We start from the raw sequence: 21642 nt of genomic DNA on the forward strand, positions 1-21642 counted from the left end.
GTACTATAACAAATTTCCAGGAATATAGACCTTTTCCTTCTGTTGGTCACATTAGATGATATATAATATTTATGAATATAATATTTATTTTTTGTATTATAAAACAAAACATTTAATTCAATATAGATTTAATATTGTAAATATATTTGATAATAATAGGAAACAATTTTAATTATTTGAAATTTATTTTTTAAATAATTATATATAAATTTGGATAAATCCTGAAGTTAAACAAAAAATAAAAAATATATATATTTTTTAGTATTTTTTTTAAATAATTGTAAAATTAGCATTTAATTTATTTGAAAATAATTTAACAATTTTAATTTTAATTTTATCATAAATAAGTATATGTTATTTTAACCTCTATTTTATATTTATTTATTTTATATTTATTTACTAAAAAATTTATTAATATTATGTTGTGTATGTGTTTCTTTTTGTATAAAGATTATCATAAATGCGTATACATATAAGATAGGATACAATAATATATTTATTCATATATAGCTATATATAATATAAATATTGAAGATATAAAACACGCATCTCTTTCATTTAATATTACTGCATCTATGTACATATTCCATTTGCTAGACATAATAATATATTACACATATACAGTATAAAATTCTTTCCAAAATTTGAAATACGTCGCAGCAAAGTATTCTATATACTCTAAGCATATAGTCGTTGAATATAATAACTATTTGTTTATAATAAATACACAATTACTTTTTTACAAATAGCACTTACTCAGCCTTGCAGTTTTCTGTTTAAAGTTTTAAAATGCGATGTTCAATGGTTCTTTTGAAAGTTATAACAATCGAGACTATGCACAGCCTTAAAATATTCGCGAGCATTATGCTATTGCCAGAGCATCGCGCTATGCTAATAACACGATGGCTAAAGCACATTTATTACAAACTATTTACAGCGACTTCTTATAAAGGCAACGCTGGCATATTATTAATATCGATACATCATCTTATACAGACTGAGTTGCTTGAATATATTTTGTGTTGAGTACTTTCGAAAATGATCAAAACGTAAATCCACATCGAAGTTCCACGTAGATCATTTAGAATTTGCTTTAGTATTGAGTTTTGCAATGAAATCCATTGCCTGATTGTCTCCTCTTCTATGCTCCAATGCGCGAATGACGTCCGTACCTTTGAATAAATTTGGATTGACATTTAATATAAAATTCACAAGTAATGCATATAATTAAATTTGATGCATATTTATATGAATAGCATATAATTTTTTATATAATTTGTTTTAATTATAAATGTAAAATATTGAATAATAATAATAATAATAATAATGGACATTTGGTATTCAGACTTCGCAACACACACTTGAAATATCGGGGAAAAGGACTTGTTAAAACGATAATCATGCTCAAATATCGCATAACTTGGCATCTCAGACCAATCGCCTTGCATATCTATTGGTCAACAGCGAAGAATCGTTTCAATTTTATATTTTAATATTTAACTAACTTTGTATTTTTAACATCTAACTTTATATTTTAATATTTAATTTTTATGTATTGATAAAGACTGTAGTGCAGTCGAAACGTTTACAATTTATATCGATTCTGTAACGGAATGTTAATTTAATGATTTAACTATTAATAAAAAAAATTTTTTACATCTTATTTATTTGCTCGTTTAGTTGGCCTACTATATATGATTGTTTAATTTTGTTTAATTTATACGAGCCTTTCATTAATTAATTTTAATAATAATAATTTTTCAATATGTATTTTGCAACTCTCGATTTAATTATTATGAACTATGAATTATTGTTTCTGAAATATAATGCGAGAAAAACTTATTTATTTTATAATACATACTTTTTTTGGTTGGACGGGAAAGTTTCAAATGAATCTGTTCTAAAATTGCAAAATCAGTTTCTGGTTCAGTGTCAGGAATCTCCTTAAATGGTAGGAAAGCTTCAGCCATAAATCTTGTTCTAAGAAAATCTTTGTCTTTTATCTCAAATGCCACTATAGCGTCCTCTATAGCTCTCTGTTCCGGAGTAAGAGGACTAAAATATTGAAAATGTTATAAATATATATTATATGTAATCATAACTAATAATTTTAATAATCAAATATTTTACTAACATGTTAAATGTTTCGTCAAAAAGAGGAAACACCGTTTCTTTCTGCACATGCGTTTTTGGCACTTTAATATCAGCAAATTTCTCATCAGGTAGAAGTCTGATCTTTACGTAGGAATCGCATTTACCTGTAAAAAACGTAATAAATTTATAGTTTATATCACATAAGCATTTGTTAAACATTTGATGAAACCCAATGTGAAATTATTCATGCACAAAGATGATTATCATTGTCGACACAATCTATTCTTATCGATGAGGTCATTAAACTCTAAGTTAATTATAATGTTAAATATTTAGTATAGTTTTAATTATATCTAAAATAATTTCTTCATTTAGTGATTTTATATTATTCCATATTTATTATTGTTAATTTATTTTTAGAAACCTCATATATAGATAAGATTATAGATAATCGACTTAAACAATATTCCGTGTCAATATTCAATATGTTTAACGCTAGGAAGACCATTATGTATTCACTATAATTTGTATTTTTCTATTTTTATAAAACGTCACAATACATATTTGCTCGTATCATGCATTTTGAAAATGCTATTTCCGCGAGTGCAGGCAATTTGATGGGCGAATCGTGTAACAATAATGAGGGAGAACTTTATTTTACATTTGCTTTTACATACTTGTCTTCCCTTCTTTCACTCTTTGTTTAGATTTTGAGTGTAGTTTGCGTTCGAGAGTAGACAGCTTGCCTATAAAATCGCCTACAAAATCGAAAAAAATATAATTCCTTCTCTTGAAGTTCGCGATTATTTACACCAGCGTCAGAGACATTAAAATTAAAATAACCACTTATTCCAACAATAAAAAATAATTATCCGTTTGATAATCCGCAAATTATTACTTGAATAATTACGTAAATTTGTTTTAAATTATTTAACTATTACTTATGTATCACCAGATGTTCCGCTTATATAAGACATTTTTTTCATTTCGTAACTGCAAACCTCATTTAGTTGGATGTATTTTATTTTATTTTGTTCAATATTCTTTTTTGTTATTTTTGCACGTTAATTTTACATTATCACACAAACATTGTATTAATCTGTTATATTTCTTTATAGATACGTATAATTTTACTTACCATTGCTATCCATACTACGAAGATTTCTGGCATTCAAAATCTGTATATTCAGCGAATTATCGATGAAATGTGCTTTGACGGTGACAAGACCATACATAGGCTCCTCAATTTCCTTCTGTTCCTCTAAACGTTCTTGATGATAACGATGTATGAGCTGAGCAGTTTCAAGTCCATGTAATTTTAAAAGACGTTCGATATTTTCTAAAACTTGCACATTCGCTGTTTCATCGGCACCGAGATTAAAAAATCGGATGAGCGTGTGAAGAGTTCGATGTAAATTCGAGTAAAATGCTGGCGGTCGTCGTTTCTGTTAAACAACAATTCTATTTTATGAAAAACTAAGGCTCTTTAAGAATAAAAGAAAAATATACTGTCTGATAAATATAAGTACCTCTAAATTAATGTTGACTAGCTCATATAGCGTCTGAGACATGATATCCCAAATCACCAGGAGAACTCTTTTAAAGTTGTCCTCGTTGAGATTATCATGTAACGTTGCCAGATTATTATCTAAATACTGTAGCAGACGATCCATCGCGTTACTAGTTGTATCAATTAATTCGGCTCCCTCCATGAGATATCTGCAAACACAAGCAAATCTTTCATTAAAGTATATAGGATGTAATTAAATTAAAAAAAAAAAAATAAATAAGTTGCACTTATTACAAAATTTTTTATAAGTTAACGAAAATTATTATTTAATGTAAAAAAAATAATAAAATATTTGACGTACCTGTTCATTGCAGGAGCCATTTTATTAGCTACAACTTCTAACAGCTCTATGATCTTATTCTTCACAGTATCTGCGGCATTATCAATAATGAGTTGAAGAGTCTGCCGACAACGATCAGCTTCTTCTTGAGTCTTGTGTTCCCCTAAAGCCTCCACGATTTCTTCCAATCCTAAATCTTTAGCCAGTGGTGCAATCGACGTTCTAATATAATCAATATTATTAATTGCAAAACACCAGGCTGTCGATATTGTAAATTTTTTCTCATAAACACTACTCTGCGAGAGCTGCTCTAACTCCGTTGTCAGCTCTGCTTTTGCTGCCATCTTATCCGCGTATGCAATGGAACATTTACAAATATCCTGTGATAAACAATTATATTTTATTACAAATTATTTAAAATTATTTCTATGAAATTAATGTTTTTATCTGTTTTTATTTATATTCAAATTTTCTATTAACAAGCACATGTATACTGTACGTTAATTGTATTAAACTTTAAGTAGACAAATTTTTAAACTTACATCAATGATCTTTGCTATGAATGTGTAGGAACCTTCAACGTCCGGCCACGCAAGCTGCGTCCAAAAGACTTTGATCTGATAGAAAGTTGTTAATGTATCCACCGCGCTCGAACTGTACTGAACACTGTTGTCAACTGCTCGTAAAGTGTCAATCTCAACCGCTCTGTCAATGCGTTTAAGTGCTTTATACACTGCGATATCTAACCAATGCGCAACACCACCGCGAAACCACTCATGATACTTTTGTATCTTCATATCTTCCAGCTGCCCTTCGGCGCAAAGTACCTGACCAAGTCTGTAATTAATATTTATTATTTATATATCGATAATTAGATAAGTGCTTGTGTAAAGTTATTGATATCATATAAAAAAATTTTCAATATTAGAATAAGAACTCACACGGCATATCTTTGAAGAGTAAGATAAAGCTCAAACAGAGTTGTGCCTAAACTTAATTCTGCATTGTCGGTGCTATCAACTTCAATTCGTTTTAATCTGGCACACACATCCTCTATAATAATCATGCACATATCGCTGATTCTTTTCTCATACGCAATATACAGCATTCTTGCATACGGAACGTTGATTTTTCTGAAAAAATTGTTTAAAAAATTAATATATCTATTATATTATTTGTATTTTATTGAGTATGTTTTACTTTGTGCATTTCCTTTAAAATAACTTACTTTATAAATAATTTATCATAAATCTCAATAGCTTTTTGTAAGTCTGCTCTAATCAATTGAATTACTTTAATATGATATCTAAGAGCATCTTCGTCCAATTCTGTGTCAGGTAAATTATTGTTTACTATATGATCAAACCTTAAACATGTGAAAATATGCTTTGAGTAAAAATGTCAAATAATATTTTAAATTTATACGTTTTAATTTATACTTACCATTCTGCACAGCTTTGTATAATAGTGTATTCCAAGCCTTGTAGTACATCTATTTTGACATCTTCAAATTGAGGAAACCAAGAGTACATTTTGTCCGGAAAAAGGTCAATGTCTGCAGGAACTTTTAGAGATGATATAGATGATAATATCCTGTATAAAATAATCAAAGTTTATATAAATATTTTATTTATTTTATATATATATATATATATAAAGAATTTTTCTATTTCATATTATTAAATTTACTACCGGTCTAGTCGCACAAGTAACATTTAATAATATTTAATACAGCATTTACATCAATCAAATATGATATACTAGAGTTAATAAATTGTAGAAATATTAGATAATTACCCTAAAATAGCGGATAATTGTAACATGACATTTCTATCTCCCAAAGTCAGTCTTCGAATTTTTCGTATACTATTTAAGCCTGAATACAGAATCTTTTTGGTGGCATCCCAGAAGAGTCTAGTTTCGTCGGCAGAAAACAAACCGCTGTCCATTGGCCTAAGCAAATCAATCGCAAGCTTATTAAAAACTGTGAAACTTAATGGATGCTCTTGGTGAATTCTTGCATATTCGACCCATTGTGCCAAAGCGAGATTTCTAGCTAGTAAACCACGTTGAGCACTATGTTGAAGAATGAGAGCTTCAGCTGGTGCTGACCAACGACCACACCAACAATATTTCTCAATTTTTTCCGTCTCAATTTCGTGAAGTAGCAATACTCTTAACAAATGTCGATGTTCTTGTGCGGCTACTTGTGCATTATGTTCCGCGCTGAAGGCCAATCGGAGTTTTACAACACCCCGACGTTTTGATTTGTTTTTTTTATCTAGAGCGTACCACATAGTATGCCCCGTTGTTGGTATATCCTAAAAATATAATAATATATATAAATAAATAATAATAGATACAAATAGACAGAACATGTAATTAATATTAAAATTACAAATATCATATATTTATGTATAATATTAATTTACAATGTTTGTACATAATTTCATTAACAAAAATTTTTCTAATACAAAAAAGAGTTAATTATATGTGTATTTAAATGTATATAACTTTTATATAAATAATATATTAACAATATACTATTAAAATTATATACAAACTATATATTCATTTTATAAGCACTTTCTCTTATAAAAATGTAATATATATGTTATTAAAAAGATAGAAATACAATGTACTTTACATAAATATGTTATACACGACGATTTTTAAGATGTTATAGTCATTTTTTTTCTAAACATTTTTGGTATCAAGGAATAAGCTTTTACATACTCTGTATAATAATTCGCCGCGTAGAAAATAAAGTAAATATGTACATACAATTGTTATACCAGTAATAAAAATTTTTTCTCTTTTTATTAATAACCGATTTAGATCTTACTTAAAAAATGTGCTTAGTACATATATGCTAATTAAATTTTAGATTACCTTTAATGGTATTCGACATCGACCAATGAATTCATTATCATGACTACCAGTCGTAGCCGTTACTGCAATTTCCTTGGCTAGTTTAACTAAGCCACGAACACCTTTAACATCTTTAACTTTGCTCATTTTTTCAGGCACAGTTTCGGCAGCGTCAAAATCCCTAGAATGCGTCATTGGAATTATAATAATTAATAATAATACTGCGATATACATATAAGTAGTATATATATATATATAATAGTATAACTTACCATACTTCAAGGCACAAGACGTCGTTTTCAGGATCCTCTAACGGTCTAAATAATGAAAATATATAATTTAAGAATATTTAACATTACTTATTCACTTTAAGTAAACATTTAGTATATTAATAAAATTTTTATGGTATGCGATGTATTGCTATTTTCAAAATATTTTCTTATTCTTAAGTTTTCATATATTTAAAAAATATTGATGTTTATCAAAAATTTAAAAATACAATGTTATGTATGTTAAAATAAAAATGTTTTAATTATTTTACAAAATTACAATTTATAATAGAATGAATATTTTACTTACAATTCAAAATGTTCTTCCCAAATTGGACTAAGTGTACAAGTTTTCACAGCAGTATTGTATCTTCTGGTCGGGGCTGATTCGAGATAAAGAGCACAGAAAGGATCACTTTTGCCGTTAGAATCTTTGGAGACTAACTCTTTGGCTTCGATCACTTCAACATTTAGGTGCAACTCTGGCGGCTAAAATATGAGCAATAAAATTATAATATAAAATATATTTAAATATATATTATATCTATCTCTCTGTGTCATACATAATTATAAAAATAATTACCTCGAGATTTTTTGTTTCTTCTAACACTCTTTCGTGTGTCTCGTTATCGACTTTAAAAGCATTTTGTAAGTGGTTCAAAAGAGCTTCTTGGCCACATTCTTTGGAAATATCAAAGCCAATCTGATGTTGTGTCATATACAGCAGTGCAGCATAAAGTTCTTCGATCTATAAACACATCATATACATATATAAGATTAATCATAAAAAGTAGCAAAAGACACATATGTATAACCACAAGATATTTCTTTATCAATTATCATTAGCAGTCAATTTATGAGTTTTATATTGCTTAACTCAAACCTCACATAATGCTCTTAATTGCGAATTTGCTAATTGATGATTTGCTATGTTATGACAATATAATCTGCCGATAATGAAAGACAGTTTGGAGCGTGTTATTTTCGAAGCTTTGTTGAAAGGTACATCTGCGAGTCAAAGTACAAAGTCTTTAATGAAATTATTTACATGTTTAAAATAGTAGTCTTATAATCACACAATAGGAAAATAATTTTAAATAATTAAAAAAATTTTTTTTACAATAAATTAAAATTAAAAGAAATGATAAAAAATAAAATAAAAAGTATATAGAAGAAATAAATATTAAGACGAAAAGAAACAGAATGGAAAAGGAAACAAGGAGTAAAAATTAATAAAAATTTTCTGTCGCAGTTCCACTATCTGATGTTTTTTTAAAAAGAGATTAAAGATGCTCTTATACCTATACGAATATTCTTCATTATTAATCAAAACTATTTAGAATATTCGATGATTAAACTCACCGTCATGGATTGCAAAAGTGCATTGGTCCTACGTTCAATTTCAGCCTTTGGTACTCCACAAAAAGTATTTCTCATTCGATTGAGAGTGGTCGCCCCTATGAGCGGATTTGTGCTCACCATATTGAATCTCATATAAATCTATTCACTTCCCGAACTTACAAACAAAACTTACACAGACAGTCATGCAGTCACCTTGAGATATGTGTTCAGTTCTTTTATGATGCACATTATGTGTGTTCAAAAAAGTCATTGTTAAATGTACAATCAAATCGTAATTGTTTTGTCAGTCAACGATATACGTCATCAATTTTCTTAGATGATTCGTCTTGAACGGTTTCGACGACAACGACGAGGAACAGTAAATCTAAAGAAGAGGATCTAAAGCAACACGACAATGACCCGCGGAAATGCAAGACAGAAGATCATATTGTTAGCTAAGAACAACGACGTTTATGCATCAGTGATCCTGGCCTCAATCAGACTTCGAACTTGTTCACACCGACACGTTCAAAACTTGCGAAAGGAATAATTGACCGTGCAATGACTTCTATGTGATCACATTCAATGAGGAACAATAAAAATTATTTTAGCCAAAGATTATTTTCCGAAAGCGTTTCGTAAGTTACTGACGATACTGCAGAGAGAAAGAGCCGATTTATCGCACTCTTGATCGACGAATTTCGTTGTGGTATTGAACGCACTTTGTCAGCCGAAGATGAACTTCCACGACCTTTCTTATCGACAATACGACGAGTCGTCGCATATTTGACCATGTGTATGCATAATTGACGATCGCAATCGATCGTAGCATGTATAATAATCATAATACTTTGCTATTAATCGATAGCATATGGTCTGATACAAGCTTGCACGTTTACATCAATTGAGGAACTTAAAATAAGATTGTCGCCATTAAAAAAAATTCTCAGTGAAATTTTCGTATTTTATTTTATTTACAATTAGTATGAAAACGATTATAATTAAATTTAAGAAAATTAATTATTTGATTTATTTCTATTACGTGCAACATATTAAAAAGTGAAGTTTGCTTGAGAGTGTCTCTTTAGATGATACATGAAAAATTTATTGTCGATTTATCAACATAAAAACAAGTTAATAATAATTTAAGAAAACAGATTATATTAATCATTGTGATAAATTTTAGGTTGTTAGTAAATATTGCATTTTATTATTGGCTATATCAGCCAGCAATGCGCGTATATATGTTTTACTAACAAGTTAAAAACAATATTAAAATTGTAGCAAGTACAATACTTTTATATTTATGCTGTTATTGTAATTATGGTTTTCTAACATCTTCAAATGTTCTTTATCGTTTTTTGCAGAAAAATCGATAATGTGGTAAGACATGCTTAAAATACATAGCTGGATCCATACTAACAACTTCAAAGAGATATTTTCTAAATAAACTATCTACAAACCTGCTATAACAAACTTTCTGGAATAGTCAATAATATTATAAACACCTTGAGCATTTTATATACAGTAATATCAAAAAGCAAATTATTATTTTATGTAATTTTTACACAAATTATTAAATAAAAAAATTACGAATTAAAAATATTGATAATAATAAGCAATATCTACATATATTTTTTATCAAGATGCTACTACCATTTATAATAAAATTGTGAAATATAATATAGCTCTTTTTTTACATTTTGCATACTTTGCCTCTCACATGGGAACTTTTAATTTCTAATGAAGGTCATAAGGTCAGCAATTCTGTATGTGAAAATACTAGAATTTGGGACGCAGCCTTCAAAGTCCACTTATATATATAGTTGCCAAGCGCAATTGACTTTGACAGTGAGATTTAGATTGCACTATATTTCAGAGTTAAGTTTAAATGGTGATGAAAACAACATCCTTTAAGCACACAAACAATATCATTAAATATTTAATACGCGTTAATTGTTTTCTATTAATTTTATATTATAATTTTTTATGTCAAAAAGCAAATAATTATATACATATTTATATAATATTATTTATATATACAAATCTTATATATATGTGTGTTCTCAAGAAAGAAATCATGTTTATGTATTTGAATATAGTCTGAAAATACGTAGCAAATCTGGACACAAAAGAACTATGTCGTATCCCGTTTAGAGTGACCTACAGGACAAGTGTAACCACAATGCGTTCATATGTTCGTGCAATTACGTCCAATGAAAGTTGATATACCGACAATTAGTTCATTGGCCATCAAGGCGTATCGAAACACCCGTTGTATGATAAATGAAATGTGTGAATGTATGTATGTGCGACGTGTTTTTATCCTTCTTACACTTTTGCTTAATTTTCATAGAATTATGCAATTTTGAGTCGGTCCAACTCTACGCCCACTCTAATACCGATTTTATCTTTCGACGGAAATAAGGTATACTAGTTATATACATGTAGGATGTCATTATAATCACAATTAATTTTAATAATAATATTGTTACAACATTAATAAGTTTGAATAATTTATATCTATTATTTGGACCTTAGCCGACGAAAAATTTAATTTAGTTTAGATTTAACGTTTGGAATACTTTTTAGAATATATAGGTAAAAATATTTTGTAAAAGTACAAATATAATAACAAAAGGTATATTGATTTATATACAAAAAAACTTTGTTGGTAATAAAAATAAGAAGCTTTACTATAAATATTGAGACGCGCGTGACGATACCACGTGATAATTCGATTCGTTTTTAAACTGTCTCTGACAATTTGCCAGTTTTACGAAAGGCTATCGGACATAAAAAGAAAAAGCTAACCAGTTCCAACCCAGTTTTCTGAGTAGCGATTTATTTTTACGATTTAGCAAATACCAAAAACTGAAGTACTTGAATTACAGTAAAATTGTAACTGAATAAGCTATAGAAAATTATATTTATGTTTTACATACATATTATAAATATATTATATTTTTATTAAATAGCCGTTGTACTAACATTCTTTAAAAAATTTTGTTTTATTTTTTATAAATTATTTTTAAATTTTCATTAAAAGAAATACTAGTTGTGTTACAATTTATTTTTAATTTTTCTACATTATATACTGTGATATTGCTTATTAATCAAACATTAAACTTAAACACAATTTAATTTTATATCAAAAATACGATTTAAAAAAAAATATGAAATATTTTTAAATAAAATATTTGTAATTTTTTTGATATTTTTCTCTATAAACCACAAAACCACACAACACATAACAAATTAAACTCTATTTCATTGAGATATCTATGTTTAGGATACACATTTTTTGCACAATTCACATTAAAATTTTTTCAGATATTAAAACAAATTTAAAACAGATTAATAAGAATAAAAAATTCATTACTCTCTGTCAAGATTATTTACACATAAAAACACATATAAATATGTTTATGTTTTATTGTTCTAGCACTTCTGGAAATAAATATATTTTGTAGATATTTGACATTCCAGTTAATTAATTTATAACCATTAGTAAAGCTTAGAAGAACTGGTAAGGATAATCGGCGTGAGAAGACAAGACAGGAACTTGACGAAGGCAAACACCACACTGCCAGGAATAGATAGACCGACGGATCAGAATCGTCGTACGTCGACGAGAAGACCTCGTGGTAGTGTAATGTGCATTTGCTAACGCACAAACACGTGGATCTCATTTCAGATTGAGTTTAACTACTCGATTAAGCATGACACCCCATATGGAAGATGCATGCGTGAGGATATAATTGTATGTACTACTTGTATTGAGAATATTTGCGATTTCGCCATAATTGTGTATATATTTTTTAATCAAATCACAAACGTGCAAATCGTTTATAATACAAAATAAAAAAGAAAGAGAGAAAAATTGTATTGTTTACTATTATTATACATGTATCTAAATTTTTTATGATTTGTAATATTTTATATATTGTTTGCATTTTGTAATTTTGAATATGTTAATAAATTTAATAATTTTTTATTTTTCTCTCAAGATAGTATACAAATATTTGACTGATTAAGAATTTATTGCGTGTGATGCAGCATTCTAACTGATTGATGATTATTTTGTATCAAAGTTCAACTTTAAGATTGTAGAACAACGATTGATTCTTGCATCAATGAAAATTTATTGGAATATTTTGTTCAATGTGACGTCATGCAAAACAAATTACAGAAATATATGAAAGGATATATTCATTACGTTAATGAATCTTTTGCAATCAAACTATGTATGTGTGATTTCATAAGTAATAAAATATTTTTTTACAGAAATATCTGATACAAATTGCATGTACTATACAAATATTCAGCATATCAACATATAGACTAGAGTGTAGTGCAAAGTGTAACATAATGTGCAAATAAATTTGCTTATTCTTAGTTGATTTCATGACTTACAGCTTTTTTCTCTTCCTCTTCACTTTTAGTAAAAAATGGTTCGTCAAATTTTATTAGACGCATTATTTTATGTCAAAACAAATTAATTCTAATAATTAATTATAATAATTAATTTACAGTGTTAAAGAAAGGCATGATTTTGTATGGTAACACAAAACACAAGGGAGCGTCTAACTTCAACTACCCTTCGTGCCGGACTAAATGTGAGAAAGAGACCTTTGGAAAAATCAATACCGTTACAATCATGTGGCAGGACATGCCATATACAGAAAATATGAAGTTTCGATCTAACAAGCAGAAGCATGAATCATGAATATCTATCATGAATGCAAAAAGTTAATTATACTATGCTGTGATTACGAAGAAAATAGACAAAAATATTCATAATTAATATGTAAAACATTATGCATACTTTTAAACTTAACGATAAAATAACGGGACTTTTTGTTTATTGTTTAATTTATAATTTCAAATTTATTGAATTTTAATTTTTAAATTTTTCTACGAAATATTATTTTTGTGAGTTTTTCACTTTTTATTACTTTGTAATAAATTATCACTTTGTAATAAATTTTTCTGAGACATTTATATAATATAAATATATATTAACAAATGTCAAATGTCATGTTCCATAAAATTTAATTTCACACACAATTAATACGATTATCTTTTAAAATTATTCTCCCATGTCGACAAATCTGTTTTGAATTAAATGCGGTGTGAATATAACGCGTTATATAAAAGTTCTTTCGACTGCTGTGCGTAAGCATTACAGAGTAAAGAGCCATTTCGATCTTGAACAGACCATCCGTTATCTATTGACGTAAAGGATGCGGTATGGAGTTACTCTTGAAGTATTTTCAGACAACACTTTGCGTGCTGTTAACGCGTGAAAATTTGTTTCTTGTCGAAAGTAGTCATTAATAATGTGATATAACAAGCTATCTTAGATTAGAATCTCAAAATAAGATACGATAATATATCGTCTCTAAAAAAAGATTTATTAATCTTCTAATATAGATACGGTTTACAGCTTTCGAGCACTATGCTTGCGTGGAAGATTTTAGTTAAGCAATTTCATTTTGCAAAATTTGTAATATTTTATATAAAAATGTAATTGTACTATAAAGTAACATAAAGCTATAATTTTTCCTTGTTTAACAAAAACTAAAAAAATTATGTGTATACATATATGTATATATATATGTATTTTATATATAATAAAAGTTTCATTATAATTTATAATTATAATAATATTAATATAGTATTAATTCTTTTTGTATGGTTTTATATTAGGAATAATATAAAATATTTAACACTCACGTTTAAGCCCATCGATTCGGCCAGGAAATTCCGAGCATGCTCATTTTCATCTCTATCACTGTCAGTTTCCAGCAGAGCCTCAGTTGGCTCATCGATGCTTTCTTCTTCACTTATGATATCTTCTTCTTCTGGCGTTTCATCCTTTTTCTTTGGAAGTGGGCCTTCTGCTTGTTCTTGAACGCGAACTTTTTCCGCAAGCAATGTGCCGAGATTTTCGAAAAAGCCGCCATCGGATTCTTGTATTCTGAAAGTATAAAAATTTCAGATTAGTTTAATTCTATCTTTTATAATTGACTATAAAATTTTGTATTTTGTTGATATATATTTTATCATATAAAATTAAAAATTCTTTTATTTTATAAAATATTAAAATATAAAAACTATATACTTTTTTTAAACATAGTTGTAATTGTTATGTTACTTTAAATATAGAGAAAAATAAATATTGTGTATGATTTAAAATTTTTATGTATTGGAAAATAAAAATGTGTAAAAAATACTTTGCTTCAAAGCTAGTGAGCCAAAATAATTCAGTAATATTTAATTTTTTATGATATTGATAATTGAATATATATGTATAAAATATGTAATGAATAAAACGTTAAAGCAATATTCTATTTATAATGCGTTTACACTACAAGACAATATTCCACATATAATCCGCTTACATACAATCATACAAAAAACTTGATGTCTGATGATACATTTAAGAAATAAATCCAACTCTCAATACTTTCACACCACTGTAATATACAATAGCACTACACTACAAGACTCATACATTAACATACATTATAGCGCTTTTAATATTTCGATATTTCTATTTCTAACAATAAAACTATGTTTTAGAGGAAGCACATTTATAAATAAGGTACTTCAACTTAAATGAAATAATTAAAATAAATATTGTTTTTAAGGAAGGAAAAAAAGGAAAGAAAATGTGGGATAGTTTAGGAAATGTTTAGGAATTTCTTTTTGGACAAAAATACGCGTGCGTGTGTACAAATTGTTAAAAAGCATAGCTTTATAAAAGCACGTGGGTCATAAAAACATTACCATTCTACTAAATGCTATTGTACTAAAACGCACCGCAAGCTTTTCTAAATAGATTTCTATCCATTGCACATGAAAATTTTCTCATTTCACCTTTTACTAATAAAGTTGAACGCCACAAATTTCCAATACAATCTTGCGACGGTCACTTCTTTTACTTCCGGCTTTTGAGACATTCGAAGGGCGGCAATCGCATAATATGGATGTTTTTCGTCCAGCTTTTCGAAGTGGGCCATTTTATTTTCTTTCTTAGTCCTTTAGCAGAAACATAACACGTCTAACGAAAAGTTATGCAGGTAGAAAAAGCTACATTGTTAGATGAAAAATATTCTTGTCCCTTGCTACTATTTTTAAATTTTATTTTATAATATTATAAAATAAAATTTATTTTATAATTCTTATGATTTTAAAACAGTAAAATTTATCGAGTTTTTAATTAAATAAAAAATTTGCTTATTTCAAAGAATATATTTTACAAAATTAAGATTTATTTATTTATTAAATTAACAAATAATTCACGATAAGTTTAAATGCTTTTTTATATACCTTCACACTTTAATTATTCAACTCCACTTCACTAACAAATTTTTGTTGCTGAACAAATTCTCTTCTGATAAAAGACAATACAATGCACTGATCAGCAAATCATCATATCATTTAAAAAATTTTTTGTGATATTTAATATGTAACACTTAAGTAGTAGAAACTATAAAGCTTGAGAATGAATTGACATTTTTGCTCACATTATTTTAAGCTGGATTGTTTTTCTCAAATCACTAAGTTATTTTTTTTAAGCTGTGTAGGTTCTCCTTTCACGACTTCATTCACACTGACTGCTACAATGTTATGACTTGGTCATATAAAAAACTACGGAACTTAATTACTTATCTGCTACGTAAACGAAATACCACACGCATTATGAGTTATACAAGATTCCCACAATCGCAAATTACAGCCTAAAGATCCCGCGAAGTTAAACCAGCTGGTATTATGTAATTTATGTGAACAGTTTCGGTACTGGTAAAAAACATGAGCCGGGCCCGGTCTCTGCAAACTGAATATAGACTCAAATGAAAAACAAATATGAAATTTACAAGTAGGAAGTACTAATTTGTTACCTAGTCTTTGATTACATAAATCATTTGCGATAGAGATATAATTAGAGGCTTTCAATTAACAAGAAAGAGAGAGAGAGAGAGAGAGAGAGAGAGAAAATGATTATATAAACGGATTATTAGAATTTGTATTGTCTTTAACGAACGCTTTGTACTTTTTTATATACATCAATTTTGTCTTATTTTATAAAATTAATGAAAATAGAAGATTTGACTAAAAAAATTTAAAAAAGTAAGATTTTACTAAAAAAAATTAATTTACATAAATAAATAACATAAGATGTAAAATTTTATTAATCATGTCGTAAGTGCAGCGATAATTTTATACATGTATAATGAAGTTAAATTATTACGAAGTAGCATATTACGTAAGTTAATGAGACTAGCTTGAAAGAAAATGATAATGTATTATAACAATAAATATGCATTTTATAATATATTTAATATATTAAATTAAAAATTATGTTCTCTTTGTTACATATTAATTAGTTAGAATTCACATACAGTACATTGCATAATCGAATATTGTGATAATAAATATATAACAAATTAATTTGTAAACGAATCTATATATAACTATAACAATAATTCTCAAAAATACGAATGAATATAAGTTGTGAAAAAACAATATCTAGCTGCATAAAAATTATAATATTATATAATATAATATTTTTAATTTATTCCAATTATCAGTTTGTATAAATATACTTTATTTTTAAATATTTTTCTGTTTCTCTGTAATATTTTTTTGTCTAGTAACTTGTGAATATATTATGCTAATAACCGTCATGAAATGTTTAGATTTTTATATATAAATTATACGTAGTATCAGATAAGTGCACTTTATGATTGAGAGATAAGCACAAATTAGTTTATAACACGTATAAAAGTATCACGTAAGATGTACATATAATTGCTTGTTTGCTGCTCATTCAAGCTTACTGTTAGTATAAGAAACAATTTATGCATAAAAACAGAAAAAATAAGAGAAAAACTAAATAAATAATTTTGATCGAACGAATATTTTTTCTTATTTAACACGTACTTTATTAAAAAAATATTTATAAGAATAAAAAGATAGTTAAAAATTTATAATAATTTTCAATTAATCCAGGTCGCAACTGATATCATTAAACGTCAAAATAACGTCATGATGTTTGACATTTAATGACGTCAGTTTGTTATTTGAGAATAATCAGAATATTGATAACAATTTGCCTAACAATAAGCTATTTTTGAACATTTTATGTAGAATAAAACGAGTAGTACAGTCTTAAATTACAAAGCGAAAAGAATAGAAGATGTTTGTTCATTTGCGTCACCGCTACGTTTCTTTTTTTTGAAGCAATGCATTGCGCCTTCTCTTGAGCCTCTTTTATTCTTAACTCAAGAACGAAGTGATTCATGGTATCGCATACCAGTTGGGAATTTTGCGGTCGAACATCGTTCGAAAAATACAACCTTATTTTATTCTTCTTTGTCATCTACTGTTAAGCTCTTGCGATTCATTGTATAATAATAATCTTGAAGGTTAAATAGTTTAATTGTTTCTCATTAATCGATTTTGACATTAATCGATTAATTCGCGAATTCATAATTGTCATTATAATTGTTATAAATTTATAGTTCATTTCTAATCAGTGTAAAATTGACGAAATAATTATGCTGCACTGGATTACAAATATAATATATTTTTTATAAAAATTTATAGAAAATTTAAATAACACGTTTGTTAATCACTGTATTTGTTTTTTATTGCTTAAATATATTATTTGACCGATATTTCAAATGTCGCATTATTATATGATACATGAAACTAAAATATTGTTTTGCAAATAATAAGCGCAAGATTTATTGTGATGTAAGTCGAGATGTAATCTTCAATGACCTCGAAATAATATATTGGTTTGAAAAGCGAATGTGTTTTCAGTTTCAAAATTCAATCAATACAATATATTTACTATATATTATATAATGTAAATATGATGTATCTGTGTTACTTTTTTAATATAAAATAACGAAACAATAAATTAATTATTTTTAATGAAAAAAAATTTATAAATAATTTATCAAATTTAATTTTCTTTTAAAATTGTTTACATAACATTTTGTCCTTTTAATACTTTACAAACAAGTAAGATATTAGATTTTATTATAATTTAAAAAATTTGTGATGCCTTAATATATGTTATTGACGCATACGAAACTTTACTTGAGAAAATCCATTATTTTAATTTCGTAAATATCGATTTCCATTATTTTAATTTCGTAAATATCGAAAAATTCGACAATTATATTTCTATAAAGATTGATGATTGTTTGTTGCATGTCATATATATATTTGTATGCAATTTTGAAAATTTCACTGATTTTGAGATGATATCAAATAATCAATTTATGTTTTAAGACAATTCGCACGGGTTATTCATCTAGAGCGATGATCTAAAGTGAATTTCCTCTTCATTGTCATTCTTAATCATCAAGGAAACTAGGGAATTCCTTTACTTCTCAATGTGACGGTACTTTTTTATAGTATATCATCGAATTTTTTGAAAACCCGTGGAAAATATTGTGGAAATATAAATAAGCGTAAGATTGCACTTATTAATTAATGAGTCATTATTTTAAGGTATATAATTTATGAGATTATTTTAAGATGTAATTTATATAATTTATTATAAGGTACAATTTCCTTTCGTTTTAATTAATATTTAATCTTGTGCAACAACGAATTTAAGATTACAATTTAAAATCGGATTACACCTGACCAAATTTCTTCACGGATGGTCTCTCGCGACGTCTGTAGTTAATTATCTCCTATAAAGATGTTGGAAGGTATGAATCATATAACATCACAACGACCTTGCACACCAGGTCTTGTGGAATGGGATATATATAGGCACACCTATATGTTTTACATACAGGTATAAAGCTCGGACTTGATCCCTACTCCGTTGATTTCACTATTAATAGATCTTACATATGCGTATCTGGTTTTACATATATATATGTCGATACAATTTAATTTAATATTTCATCGATGAGCTAATAGCAATCATCTAGTTTATCATAAGACGTTATATCAATCGTGAAAATTATGAGTATGCCTGCAAATCTCATCATCATTGACTTCGCAGTTTCATGCCAAATATGTCACACCTATGCACAGACACACACACACACACACATCTATGCGCGCGCACATACACAATAAAGTTTTTCCTTTTTATTTGTTTTAAAATTATAGATATACTAATGATAAAAAAATATTTGTGATTATATATATCTGTAAAATTTATGAAATTATGAATGCAATGTACATTGCTTCTCAATATTATTGTCATATTAATAATATATTATACCAAAATTTTATAAATACATATTTCTTTTTAGTATAGAAAATTTTCTTTCGAATATATTTGTTACTACATTTATATGTTTTAAAATTTGGTGTACTTGAAAAAATGTTCCACATAAAAATGTTTATACTATTTAAATCAGATATTATTATTAAAATACAAAATATATCTATATTGTATTTTAATTATATATAGATAAATTTGGTTTTATATTTTATTAAGAACAAAGTTTTCATTTTTCTTATATAGTTAGGACCTCATTTTTGTATATTTTTTTTTTTAGATATATATGTTATATGAATACTTAGTAATGTGTAAGTCACAGAATGAGCAAAACTCAACGTAAGAAAAATAACGCAAAATGTCAAACGCAGTTGACATTCATTTACCTTATCTCATGCTCCGATTTCTCTTGCTGCTTATCCTCTTTCGTCAATCTTTCTTCTACAATTTTGTGATAAAAATCTTTCCACATAATTTCTTCGTCCATCTTCGTAGCTTGATTGCTTTGGTCTCATCCGATAATTAAAAGATATTTATATGCAATCCAGCATGTGTCAAAAGATGTACCGTATTATTTTCAACATGCGATTATTTTGTGACTGTTTGGCGTTTGCGCAAAATGTTTATATACACGTAATGCCAAAAACGCGCACTCACAAAAACATTCCTTCCTACAATCAATTGTTTGCATACAGAAGGAATTCAGGAGTATCTCGCAACAAAAAGATGCCGGCTGGCGTTAACAGCAATATAGAAGCAACTAGTAAACGTTCCACTTATTCGCAAATGAGAGTCCACCTTTCACTTGTACTTTTTGATCGCCCTGTAGATGGCACCTAGTGTCAAGCCACAGAAACGTTCTTATCCATCGCGCATAACAAAATTCTTTATTATTTACTTTTATAATTTTATGTATATTAAAGGAATTTTAATTTTACATCTTATTATTTTTTTATAAGAGTGTTTTGTCCTTTTTTGCGTTTTCAAAAATAACAAAGAACGAATTAAACTATACTATAGTTCATATAGTAAAAATTAATTCTAATTAAATTAATTTTAAGTTGCTCTCTTTTTATTTTCAATATTTAAATAAAAATTATACGAAGAAATTATATGTTAGCGCGCGTATGAGAAAAAAATATTTTATGCGTAGTTTACTTACATTACAGTCTATAATCTTATCTCTCTTTCTCTCTTTCTCTCTCTCTCTGTCTCTCTTATAGCCATGATGTCAGACTAATTAAATTAAATTTTATGTCACAAGACGCACAGATGTAAATGACTCAACATTCGCGGAGTTTCTGTCATTTTGATGACATCATCTATTATCTCTATGTTAAACATACATAAAAGTAGTATCGACAAATCACTAATGCAAAAATAATTTATACGCATTTTACACACTACATAATACATTACATATAACACCTATTAATTATTCTAAATCAAAATTTATTCAAAATTTAGCAAGGATATTTGATTCGATATATAATATGAATAAAATTTACATGAAATATTTTTCTTAGAAGTGTCAATGATTGCTAAATAACACTACTGATATAACGGTGTATTCGATTAATCAATGTACCTTCTAGAAAACATAATGCAAATACAAAGAATATCTAATCTCACATCTGTCATCAACACAATGATTATCGTAATTTAAATTAGTTCTATAAAGAAAATAATGCAAGTGCAATTTCATTACTAATTTTAGATCAGTACCTGTGCAGAATTGATTCCTGGCAAGCTGCTACCCAGACTGGCGTCCCGATCGTTGCGATGCATGAACGCAGGCGCTATTTCGCTTACTATATATATATATATATACTTCTGCGAATGCGTTACAGCAAACATCAATAACGTGTTTTGTAACATTATAATATAAAAATGTTAGCTTCAAATTTTTCACTTTAAATATTATTTTATTTTACAAAAATTATAAAAT

General features: G+C 27.3%; 1 protein-coding gene and 1 long non-coding RNA gene across 10 annotated transcripts; one reads left to right on the forward strand and one right to left on the reverse strand.

Annotated features, from left to right (window-relative positions):
• Positions 1-473: 473 nt before the first annotated feature.
• stac (C2 and C2B_Munc13-like domain-containing protein staccato) lies at positions 474-21441 on the reverse strand. Of its 9 annotated transcripts, none has more exons than XM_085484933.1 (19): positions 21420-21441; positions 15311-15472; positions 14165-14408; positions 7668-7832; positions 7395-7573; positions 7088-7132; positions 6837-6996; positions 5742-6265; positions 5388-5537; positions 5173-5310; positions 4886-5077; positions 4487-4781; positions 3966-4324; positions 3624-3813; positions 3233-3539; positions 2772-2852; positions 2135-2258; positions 1862-2055; positions 474-1172 (listed from the first exon to the last, which is right to left on the reverse strand). In XM_085484933.1, exons 2-19 carry the CDS (start codon positions 15451-15453, stop codon positions 1078-1080), a joined length of 3585 nt encoding a protein of 1194 aa, XP_085341059.1. In that variant the 5' UTR covers positions 15454-15472; positions 21420-21441; the 3' UTR covers positions 474-1077. The 9 variants fall into 9 exon arrangements, with proteins under 9 accessions (XP_085341059.1, XP_085341055.1, XP_085341057.1 ...); XM_085484929.1 differs by lacking the exon at positions 21420-21441 and adding an exon at positions 20081-20585; XM_085484931.1 differs by lacking the exon at positions 21420-21441 and adding an exon at positions 15961-16278.
• Positions 11773-13206, forward strand: LOC114931186 (uncharacterized). The gene is made up of 3 exons (XR_003819621.2): positions 11773-12188; positions 12713-12879; positions 12961-13206. It is a non-coding gene; the product is annotated as an uncharacterized LOC114931186 (long non-coding RNA).
• Positions 21442-21642: the final 201 nt, after the last annotated feature.

Source organism: Nylanderia fulva, unplaced genomic scaffold (assembly GCF_048542155.1).
Source record: "Nylanderia fulva isolate GAGA-0341 unplaced genomic scaffold, ASM4854215v1 Scaffold33, whole genome shotgun sequence".
In the NCBI taxonomy this organism is placed as follows: domain Eukaryota; kingdom Metazoa; phylum Arthropoda; class Insecta; order Hymenoptera; family Formicidae; genus Nylanderia; species Nylanderia fulva.

Excerpts from the sequence above, each read along its gene's own strand:
- stac (XM_085484929.1), bottom strand. The coding sequence starts at position 20,181 with ATGGACGAAGAAATTATGTGGAAAGATTTTTATCACAAAATTGTAGAA. Across the intron at positions 7,833-14,164 it reads CCGAATCGATGGGCTTAAAC|ATCGAAGAACTTTATGCTGC; the intron begins GTGAGTGTTAAA and ends ATGTGTTTATAG. Across the intron at positions 5,311-5,387 it reads ATACAAAGCTGTGCAGAATG|GTTTGATCATATAGTAAACA; the intron begins GTAAGTATAAAT and ends CACATGTTTAAG.